Source organism: Lactuca serriola, chromosome 2, assembly GCF_051521515.1.
Source record: "Lactuca serriola cultivar US96UC23 chromosome 2, Lser_US96UC23_V15, whole genome shotgun sequence".
NCBI classification, from domain to species: domain Eukaryota; kingdom Viridiplantae; phylum Streptophyta; class Magnoliopsida; order Asterales; family Asteraceae; genus Lactuca; species Lactuca serriola.
The window spans coordinates 47,117,585-47,129,227 of NC_136409.1; the positions used below are offsets into that span (position 1 = coordinate 47,117,585).

General features: G+C 33.4%; 1 protein-coding gene across 2 annotated transcripts; it reads left to right on the plus strand.

Annotated features, from left to right (window-relative positions):
• The first annotated feature begins 2,763 nt into the window (after nt 1-2,763).
• LOC145086215 (uncharacterized) lies at nt 2,764-8,696 on the plus strand. Of its 2 annotated transcripts, none has more exons than XM_079023958.1 (12): nt 2,764-3,137; nt 4,113-4,410; nt 5,046-5,120; nt 5,194-5,252; nt 5,346-5,481; nt 6,197-6,293; nt 6,374-6,440; nt 6,965-7,063; nt 7,297-7,386; nt 7,666-7,820; nt 8,086-8,187; nt 8,309-8,696. In XM_079023958.1, exons 2-12 carry the CDS (start codon nt 4,158-4,160, stop codon nt 8,442-8,444), a joined length of 1,269 nt encoding a protein of 422 aa, XP_078880084.1. In that variant the 5' UTR covers nt 2,764-3,137; nt 4,113-4,157; the 3' UTR covers nt 8,445-8,696. The 2 variants fall into 2 exon arrangements, with proteins under 2 accessions (XP_078880084.1, XP_078880085.1); XM_079023959.1 differs by lacking the exon at nt 2,764-3,137 and adding an exon at nt 3,790-3,939.
• The last annotated feature ends 2,947 nt before the right edge of the window (nt 8,697-11,643 follow it).

An 11,643-nucleotide genomic window follows, 5' to 3' on the forward strand; every position in this document is an offset into this window, starting at 1 on the left:
CAAATGTTTTGATATGTGAAATGTGTCTTTTCAAAGTGTATCTTTCTAGTAACTATTGGATTAGGTGTCTAAGTTCATAACTATTTCTGGAATGTACTTGACCCGGATAGTATGGTCCATTTTGGGTTGCATGCCATTGCAACACTTGGATAGACTAAATGAGAGAAAGGACACTTATGGTTTATTAATATATTATAAGTTCTAATATATTAATAATATTATTTAATTATTTTTATCAAGATATAATTTAGATTAATTTGGTGATCAAAAGGAGACTAATTAAATATATGGGATTGATTGTGCAAATCATCCATTCTTTTATAGTGGGCTAATGATCTATGGTTTATTGAATTGGGCTAAAACCCATAAGGTGCTCCATGGATAGTCCATGGAGGTTATAAACCCATGGATCATGGAATATGAAAAGTCATGTCAATTAGGGTTTACATGTTGTAACCCTACTTGTGACACAATTATAAAAGGACCCCATGGCTAGCAAAATCGGCACTATGTGTAGAATAAGAGGGCTAGTCGATTTTGAGTGATAGTGTACTTCTATCAAAGTTATTCCAAGAGTTGTGGTGTTGTGTGAAACATTTGAGGCATCACATTTGAGGTGCTAGGCTCACAAGGTTCTCAAGGAATCCAAGTAACAAGAAAGGATGTTCTTCTACTAGCTTTTATGTTTCAAAGTTCCCCATGCCATGCTAGTTAGGTTAAGAATCTTGGAAAATCAAATTTGCATGTATCTTAGTAAAACATAGATCCAAGGTTTCTAGGGTTGCATGTACACCTTAGGAATGTTAGAATGTTCAAAACCCTTCAGTAACATATGCAATTATAAATGACGATATGAGTATTCATAATGGAGAATGTGAAAGCTAAAAAGAAAGTAAAAAGGCATAATGAGTAGGCTAAAAATAAAGTAAAAAGGCATAATGAGAAAGCTAAAAAGAAAGTAAAAAGGCACAATGAAAAATGTCTGGAACATGATGCCTCATAAGAGGGCTAGACGAATCTACTAGGGCGATACCTCCCATTTGCGAACTAGATGCCCTAATGGAAATGATGCCATGGTGGACTGATTTTTTTTTCTTTCCATATTGGTCTATACTTGGGAGTAGTTCCTTTGTTGTAGACCCTAAATATAAAAATGACAACAATTCAATATCAGAATTAACCCTTAATGAAAGAAGGGAATGGAATGAAAATAAATGTTTTATTGAATTATGTTATGTCTGATGAAATGTTTTGATATGGAATGGAATGTGGAAAATGTCTATTTGAAATATGTTATGCATAATGAAATGTTTTTGATGAAAGTGTGATAAATGTTTTGGGCCACAAAGTCATGTATCTCACGAGAAATATTGTCTAACATATCTCTTTTTAATCTCATGTATCACAAGTTGTACTTAAGCAGTAAAGATGATAGATTGAAGTTCGAAGTTAAGAGATAGAGAATGATGTAGAGCTTGTCAAGTTCTTTGTTAATGGTATTGATGTGATTCATATTTGTTTGCTATGGTTTGTATGATGCTTAATGGTAACACCCAAAGTTTTAATTGTAAATGTTTTTGTGTGACCAATTTTTATTAAATGTGGGTTAATACCCGAATGTTTTTTTATAACCATAACATTTAAAAAGTTTGAAATTTTTGGGGTGTTACATTAGCCACCATCGCCAGTGGAAACCACCTTCACCGGATCGTCGACTCTCCCTAAAACCAACAAACCTTCGTCTTTACGGTCGACATCATGATGCACAAACACATCATGAAATCATTCTTCCCTTCCTCCTTCCTCTTTAGGTGCAACGATAATTACTAAAGCCACTGGCATTGTTGTTGGATTAGATTACATATACCATGGATTTTAAAGTTGGGTGGATGGGAAAAAGATAACCCACAGATCTGCGATTTTGATGAATTTTTTTAGGACTTTGATTTTCGATGGGGTTTTCAAAATGTGTTTTTTTCCCAAAGGAAAAAGACTGGAAGAAAAGGGTGAGGGGCTGGGGCGAGTTGAGTGGAGGGGTGGGGAGGTGGGTTGAACTTTAAGATCATTTTGTTTAAGATCTAAGGTTTGCATTATTGAAGTTTATATAAGTTTATCTATGAACACTTAAATCGTTTATACATTAGAACGTTATACCTCATAACACTTTATGCTATAAGTACTTGTAAAAACTGAAAAATAATTACATAAAATTGCAAATGGCCATATTTTCGTCATGGAGAACGGCCAGGGGCGGACCTAGGGGGTCCATGGTGGCACCGGCAACCAATGACTTTTCCGGCCGTAGTAGAAAAATTTTCGAAAATTTTATTTTTTCTCCTACCATACAACCCCTGACTTTCCAGTGCAACCTTTACTCTGAAATCCTGCGTCCGCCTCTGAGAACGGCCAAGTTAAAAAAAAAACTTATATTCACTTTAAAATCACAATTAACATGAAGAAATCACAATCACCTTAACGAAATCCGCCTTCCCAAATGTGCAATATCATTGGGTATTTTTTTTTTCAATTGTTTTGTAAAACATATTAAGGAATATGGGTATTTAATATTTTTGTTTTTTCATTCTCTCATTTTCATCGGATCCATCCCGACCCGGTTTGATAGATTTGGTGTTTAGGAAGATCGAAAAAAATCCCCACCCATATAAATTTGATCCACTAATTGCATGCTGGACCACACTTGTATTTGCTGTTGCAACAATACAACCTGCCCCTTGGTTTTGTTTAAAATTACTTTATTGCCGGAAGTTACACAAGTATTACCATTTAAGGCAAACAACACAAGTCTTCCCACTCACTAATCCTTCTTTCTTTCTCCTGTGCTTCTTCTGCTTCCAATAATTATATCAACAAAATTTCACTCTACGTTCAACCTTCGCAACTCTTTCTCTCTCTAGCTTTCTCTCTCTTCTCTCTCTTCTTCACCGGCTTCACCAGATCGATAATTGAGGCCGGAGGGCCGATCATCCAACTGTTTAATTGTTTGCCTACGACACCAACCGAAAGAATTGTTTGATTCAGCTGCATTTTTTTGAATTCTGAATTTTGATGGATTCTGGGTGTTCGTTTGGCCTCATGGATAGTTAGATTTTCGAATTCAACTCCTTCAGTTTTACAAGGTATGGAATTATGATTGATTTGAAGCTGAATTATGCCTCGAAATTGAATTATGTTTGTTGGGTTTGGTGAATTGGGGTATTTTTCTTCTGGGTGCTTTTTTAATTTGGTTAATTAGTTGTGTATTTGCCAGATTATAGCTTTTACGATTTGTTACCCTTTTTGCTAAAGTGGGGTTGTTGCTTGCTAATTATTCATTTTGGGATTAAAATTCGTATAATTTGTGATTTCATTATTGAAATTGTGTAATTATGTTTGCTTGTATGTATGCTTTCTGTTGCTTCTTGCTTAAAGAATTGTGTGGCCCAGAATAAAAAGGAAAACATAAAGAACCTTTATGAACCAGGCATTTATTGTGGGGTTTGTAAACTTAAGGTCAGTCTTTTATACAATGAAAAATATATATACATATGTTTTTATTTTATAAATTTCATTTTTTATTTGTTGCCTTTTTTTTGGTTTGAAAGAAGTTCTGTACATGAAGTTTTTATGTGCTTTAATTAGGATTCCCAATTGTTGCTGAGTTTATGAGGTTGAGAAATATCAAGACAAAACACCTGTCACTTTTCATGCTTTTCATGTGATATTAGTTTTGCTTTATTAAACTTTTTTCTTCTTCTTGCTGTAAATTTTCATATATATCATTTGTATTGTATAGTTGTATGTTCAAAACATTTAAAGAGGCATTCTTCAATAACAAAATGTAGTAAACATTGTTAACAGTTTTTTACATTGTGCTCGTGAGTTTTTAGTTGAACATTTATGAGGTTTGCCACTCTGTGACTTGTTCAGACTTCTTCAGGGGTAATAAATTTCCAAATTTCATCTCTGAACTAAAACCACATCTTCATATCTTCTGAATTTCATTTATTTCTTTATCATTGGTTTGATTTCTTTCAGTTATGTGAATATGCACGCATCCCCATGCTCAATATATCCTTCTTTCATCAACTATCTTTCTATTGTTTTATTTATAGAATCCATATCTTGGTGAGAAGATAGCAACAAAGTATATATATAATATGGGATGCTTTGTATCAACCCCAAAAGATTCAGGTGGAAAAAGAAGGAGGCCAGGAAACATCGGTGAAGTGGCAGTTTTTGTTCCTGGTTTAAGGATTCCAAAACCTGTGGATTTTCCTGAGTCACTTGGTGACCACTTATGCAAAAATTTAGTGGAACGCCTTTGTGCTCTTAGGACACGTATAGTTGTTATGGCAGGACAAGAAGGTCCTACTATCACAAGAACACGAAGACGAAGTGCCACCCAACATGGTTAGTACTAAAACTATTCTAATTGTTAACACAGTTGGGAAAATGGTTTCAAGGATTCCCAACAATCTGCCTCAATCAAATATACTTGAAGTGTTTGGTTCTTTCTTTCTTTCTTTCTTCTGAGTGTAGAAAGTTGTGTGTCAAATCTTGGGAAAACTATCTAGGTGTAATCGGGGTGACTTGAGAGATTAGTCTATGTGATTTTAATAATTTGTTATATAATGTTGTTGGGAAAATGGCCTCAAAGATTCCCAACAATTTGCTTTAATCAAATATACTTCAAGTGTTTGGTTCTTTCTTTCTTTCTTTCTTCCGAGTGTAGAAAGTTGTGTGTCAAATCTTGGGAGAACTACATTGGTTTAATCGGGGTGACTTGAGAGATTAGTCTATGTGATTGTAATAATTTGATATATAATGTTGTTGAGAAAATAGTCTCAAAGATTTCCAACAATTTGCCTCAATCAAATATACTTGAAGTGTTTGGTTCTTTCTTTCTTTCTTTCGAGTGTAGAAAATTGTGTCCCAAATCTTGGGAGAACTACATGGGTGTAATCTGAGGTGACTTGAGAGATTAGTCTATGTGATTGTAATAATTTGTTATATAATTAGATTTACATGTAGCCGTTGACTTTCAGGAGGGTCAACTTTAGGTGATCTTCTACAAGCTCTTGAAGATTATTTACCTGTCCTTCTAGGACTGGTTAAAGATGGTAAGTCATTGAATAAGCTATTTTATTATTTTTATGTGCTCTATTCATACTTTTTTTTTTGACTAATATGCAGGAAGCCCATTACAACATAAAGTACAATTTACATGGATAAACCAAGAGGATGAATCAGAGGTAAAACAACAATCTAACTATAATATTACAATTTACAATTGAATGAAATAAAAACAATATCTTAATATGTTTCATAATAAAAATAATTTTCAGGAAATGGCAATGTATAGTGCTTGGTATGAAGTATTATCTGTTTTGCACTTGATGGCAACTTTATCACTCTCACAAGCTAATTTGTTGCTTCTACCAAGAACATCCACTGATGGTTATTTGCCTAAAGTATCAGAAGGTGACTAGTATCTAAATTTTTTTTTTTTTTTTTTTTCTAAAAAATGTTTATTCCAAAAATTGACATGATTCAAGATTAAAGATGCCACTAAAACAGTTTACGAGATTATGAAAAGGGAAATGCTCAAAAACTTTGCAAAATAACATATTCTACTAATATCAGTATGCATGAAACCAGTTAATGATTATTTGGTAGAATACCTGTTTTATGTTTTTATAATAATATATGTATATTTCAGTTGATCATTATATAAATTATATAATATTTTAGTTTTCTTAAAGTTGGTAGACTACAGAGGCTAACTATTTAAAAACTTTGTACTTACTCTGTCATTATTGAGGATAGATACAACTTTATAGAGCATTAAATATTTAATCTATTTTAACTTTGAGAATGTTGATGCTAATCTAATGGTTGGCATGTTAAACAGCTGGATCTTATTCTTATCTACTAATTCTGTCATTATTGAGGGGTTTAGTTTAGATTCTTTTAAGCTAGATTACAAATTTACATTCTTAGTCCCTATGGTTTGGTAAACTTTACGGATATTGTCCCTCCAAACAGTTTTTTCACTCTGTGGTTTAGTTTTGGTTTCTAATCAATATATAATGACTATTTTGCTTTTACCTAAATGATTTTTGTTTAAGCTTTTTTCGGCTTATTAAAACAATAATTGTTAAATTGACTATTTTGTCCTTATCTGTTAATATGACAGAAAGCAGGAGATCTGCAATTGATATTTTGTTAAAGGCTGCTGGATATCTTGATTGTGCTGTAAGGCACATACTTCCTCAGTTGCCTCCTGAACTCAGGTTTATTGATTTTTTTTATAAATGTTAGTCATGAGTTTTATAAAAATTTAATTTTATAAAATATTGGTTTTTTTTTTTAGGAGAGATCTTCCAGTTGACCTTGCTGAAGGAGTTCTTAGAGCACTCTGTCTTCAAGCACTAGGACAGGTATTATTATTATTATTCTGCCAACTTTTGATTCTGATAAAACTTTTGACATTTTTTTAAAATAAATTATCTTTTATAAATTTTGCTTTTTGATATTAAGTGTTGTATGGATAAAATTTTCTTTTTTAGACTTAATGAAAAGTGTGAACATGAGTAAATGTAAATGACCTTTTTACCCTTTTGTTTACAAGAAAAAGGCAATTTATTTTTGAAATCTTTTTTTTTTTAAAAACATTCCAACAAAAATAGAATATAATATAACTATTACATTATCATGAACAAAAAAGATAACCATTTTTATCAAAGTCCATATACAATTTAACATATTTATCAACAAGTAATTTGAACAATTTATTATATTTACCAAAGTCTAAAACCAAATATACACACCAAATTGAAAAAAGATAACTACATATTTGCCTACTCTTTGAAAATGTAAATTACTTCAACACAATATGCACGTTTTCGATTTACATCTATATTTTCTTGATTATATAATCTTTATACATTAATTTTTTTATCAGGGTGTTGACATACAACTTGGGCTTGCTATTGATAGTACAAAAGCCACACTTGCAGTGAAAAGAAGGCTTGCTTGTGAAATGGTCAAGTATTGGCAACAGGTATTTATTTATTTATTTGCAAAAGACATAAATGCCCTCCTCATCCTCATCATTGAAAATAGGTTTTGGAAATTTGTTCACTTGTGTTGTGTAGATATATGTTTATGTGTTTCATGTTTATCGTTTCATATCGATCTTGAGATTATTATCATCATTCACACATATTTAATCAAGGGTATTATTGACTTTAATTGTTAGATTTTGATTTTGATTTTTTTTTTAAACTAATACAGGCTCAAGATAATATTACAAATCTCCCACTAGCAAATGGTTGGGGTGAAAAACATCGTTTCTATGTGAAATGGAAATATATTGAAGCCAAGGTACCTTTTTTATATACTTCCTATATTTTTATGTGAAATTTGTTTTATGGGATGCAAGGTTAAAATGGTCATTTAGTCTTTTTGAGATAGTTTGTTCGGCCTACGAAAGAAACAGAGTTTATGTATACAACACTTTGTATAGACATCATTACCCTTTCAACCAGTTTACTCACATATAATTTATTGGGGAAAAAAATTTATAGTAATTTATTTAATTGCATGCATGGTTTGTAATATAGTTAATAAAAAGGTGGTGTATATGTATATATTTTCTTGTAGGCAGCTGCATATTATTATCATGGTTTGATTCTGGATGAAGGTAACACTGAAAAATCACATGGAATGGCTGTATCTGCTTTACAAGCTGCAGATGAGTATTTAAAAGAAAGCAAAAGGTCATGTGAAGCTTTCAATTCAGCAGTTCCTCTTTCAAGGTAAAATGTCAATGACTTCCAAATTACCATTTTACCCTTTTGTCTACTTAGATGATTAATGATATAGATTCTTATATATTCGACACACTTTACCAAAAAATTATTAATACATCAAGTCAAAAATTCATAACATTTGTTGATATCAAATATGTTTGTGTTTTAAACAGTAGAAAATAACATGATGTGGTTTTCTTTTCTTACTACTGAAGTGAAGTAGATAATTCGGTGTTATTTTGAATCTTGATTTTTACATTATTTTATGCAGAACTCCACCTCTTTGGGGAACTATGAAATATCTTTCTGAAAAGATTCCAAAAGACACTTCAAGCAAAGTGCGCATCAACCGGGATTTATACACTTACGAAAAGTAAGTATTGAATTGAGTTCACTTCAATGTTTCCAACATACATACATACACATACATACATACATGCATACATACATACATACATTACATACATACTAATGTAATAAAAAAATGAATACAGAATCATGGAAACAGCGCCAACTTTACCTGATTTTGCTTTGGCCCTAAAGCCGGATGAATATCAACTTCCTGATGTCGATTCCTCATGGAACAATGAAAATGTGAACAAGGGGCAGATTGGAAACAATAAAGATTAAGAACAAATATGACATCATGTGGTTGTGATGCTATGAAGATCGACACTCGAAAGATATGGATCATATCGTTTCATTGTCATTTCAACAACTCCATTTTTTTTATGAATCATTTTGTTGGTGAGTTTGTTCAAAAAGCGTTATCACCGTTCATAATAGCAATGTATGAATACTATAAATACAAGTGTTTAATATGAAATATGAAACTTGTACAATGTTGAGATCTTTGTGTAAGATGGAGATCGTTTGCTTTTAGATTTGCCTAATAATGTATATGATATCGTACACTTGAATTGAGATGAGTGCAATATAGTTTGTACGTCGTTGATACAATAGCAACATTTTCGTCAATCTTAGGCAATGTACTCTCGTCATTTGGCATAAAATAACATAAATTTTAAATTTCATCCGATAATAATATCTTTTTTATATTGGTTGGTTGTTTTAGATGACAATTTGATGGTCAAATCAATTGTAATGGATCTACCTTAGGCAAAATGGAATGGACAAAATTAAAGTGTGTAGTTACTTTTGCACAAAAAGTACATTGCTTGAAATGGAAGTTGGCTTAAAATGTGTTGTCCTTGTATATATTTAACTCATTGTGGAGTACAAAGGTTTTTGTTGCATTAGCCATTAGAAAAAACTAGTATTGGCTAATAATTGTTTAAAAAATGTTATCTTGGTGACATGATACAAATAATAATTTTACAGAAGGTGACGACGCATCCTTAGTTGTGTCATTATGGGATGCTTCAAGCAGAATAATGGTAATGTTACAATCGTGCAGCAACTCTGCCCCTACAAACAAACTGTTCGGTCAAAAATATGGTTTATACTTTGCTTTTCTAGGAAAATATATTTTTATGTAATATTGTATGTGTTTGCGGTTTGTGTGTACGGCCGCACACCCTGTGTACGGCTGTACACAGGGTGTGCGAATGTACATATGTGTATGGCTGGAGGTCCATATAAATAGAGGAGTGCATGTGGGAGTGTACGGTTAAGGTAAGAAGGCTAGAGAAGAGAGAGAAAGTTAGAGAGAAGAAGTGTGTGTGAGAGAGAATCTATTGTAAGGAGCATCAATCATATTCATTCAATACATCATAGATTCATCATCTTCTTCTTCTTCTTCTCATTCTCTTCCATTTTGATCTGACATCATCCAATTGATTGGGATTCCGCACCATCAATTGGATCTGATTGATACACAAGCAATTTTGGGGACTTACAATTGGTATCAGAGCTTGATCGTATCAATCAATTTTTTCAGATCTGGAGCTTATTTGATCTTATTTTGAAAAGATAATAGTGTTTTTGGATAGATCTCGCAAAAATAAGGGGGGGGGGGGGGTTACTTCTTTGCATTTTTCATAAAAACGAGTTTTTGATCGAGTTTTAGAGCAAAAAAGGGTGAAAAACGTCGTTTTTTTTTTTCACGAATCTGTTGAAGGTGTGCGGCCCAGTTGAAGGTGTGCGGCTAGAGAGTGTGCGGCTCGGAGTATACAGCTCGGTGTGCGGCCTCGGTGTGTGCGGCCCCGGTGTGCGGCCTCAGAGTGTGCGGCTCGGTCTCAATGTGCGGTCCTCGTCCTCGCATCGCAGCAGCCTCGCCTCGCCTCGGATCCTCGGCCTCGCTTCATCCTCACATCAGCGCTTCGCAATAAAAAAAATATCAACGCGTTTTGAGGTTGCCGGGGATCAAACCCGGGACCTCAAAGTGTTCATCCCAGCGCCTTACCATCTCGGCTAGCAAGCCTCTTGTGTCTTCCTTACGAATCTTTTAAACTTAACATCTCTTTCTCGCATCCTTTTTCATAAAATTGGCACTTTTAACCCTAAAAATCAATTTTTTTATTTCTAAATTCTATTTTCAACCCAAATTTTTTTTAATTATTAATTTTTGATTTTATTTTTATCTTTGACCTTACAATTTTTGACTTTGACTTTTAAAATTTGACCTTTGACTTTAAACTTTGACTTTCTCGTTTGACTTTTAAATTTTCAAATTTAGCTTTTTGGTTTGACTTGTAAGTTTGACTTTTGAGTTTGACTTTTTAAATTTGACTTTTAAGGTTGACTTTCTCGGTTTTTAAGTCAAAGGGCAATTTAAAAAAATAATTAAAAAAATAATAAATAAATAAATAAAATTAAAAAAAAAAGGAAAAGAAAATGAGTTCCGCATCAATTCCGATAAATAAAGTTTCATGTACTCCATCTTGTGAAACTACAATTAAATTTCTCCGAGATCAAATCGATTTATTAAAAAGAGAAAATGAGGACCTCAAATACGAAGGCTATACTCTTAGGAAAGGACAAAAATCGTTAAAAGCTCAATTAGAAACCAAAATCAAGGATTCCCGGAAATTACAAGAAGATTACAACAACAAGTGTGAAAATTATGATCACATTAAGAAAAAACTTGATGCTGTAACTGAAGAACTTGACGCTTTGAAAATAAAGTGTGGAAAAACAGATGTTAGTTTCAAAAATTACATTGCGTCAAGTAAAACAGTCGAGTCCTTATATGAAACCCAATTAAAATTCAAAGAAAATCAAAACAAGGGTCTAGGGTATGATAGTGTTCCTCCACCTTTCACTCATAACTACACATCCATCCCTATGACACAGGACGAAATTGACAGGGAGGCACATCTTTGATATGGCAAACCAGCTGGATTTGTGTCAGGATGTATTCAAGTTGAAGATACTAATGCTTCTACTTTATGTGCAGGTAAAGTAGCAGAGGATGAGAACAAGGAGAACACCATTGAACAAACCAACATCTCCTTGAACTCTGAATCTGTTGCTTCGAACTCAACTGCTTCTGATCAACCTGCCGTTGAGAAATACAGGCCACCAATTCCAACGCAACAGAGTTCTTGTTGCAAGTGTGCATGTGGGAACAACAAGAGACAAGGCAAGGACACGCCACCAGGGGCAGGAAGAAACAACTCCACAGTGAAGAAAAAGACATGTTTTCACTGTGGAACACCTGGACACATTGCCCGAAACTGTCCAAATCACGCATACGTTCCTTACTATGCACAAGGCTGGCAGAACGTGCCAAGAGGGAGATACTTCAAAAGAAACACCTCAAGGTCACGTTCAGACCATGATGACTAGAATGCGCAGAAGGCCAAGAATCAAACCCACAAGGCCAAGAATCAAAATCCCAAAGGCGAGAAGGGAATGTCGGCCAAGA

Excerpts from the sequence above, each read along its gene's own strand:
- LOC145086215 (XM_079023958.1), top strand. The coding sequence starts at position 4,158 with ATGGGATGCTTTGTATCAACCCCAAAAGATTCAGGTGGAAAAAGAAGG. Across the intron at positions 6,294-6,373 it reads CAGTTGCCTCCTGAACTCAG|GAGAGATCTTCCAGTTGACC; the intron begins GTTTATTGATTT and ends TTTTTTTTTTAG. Across the intron at positions 7,821-8,085 it reads TCAGCAGTTCCTCTTTCAAG|AACTCCACCTCTTTGGGGAA; the intron begins GTAAAATGTCAA and ends TATTTTATGCAG.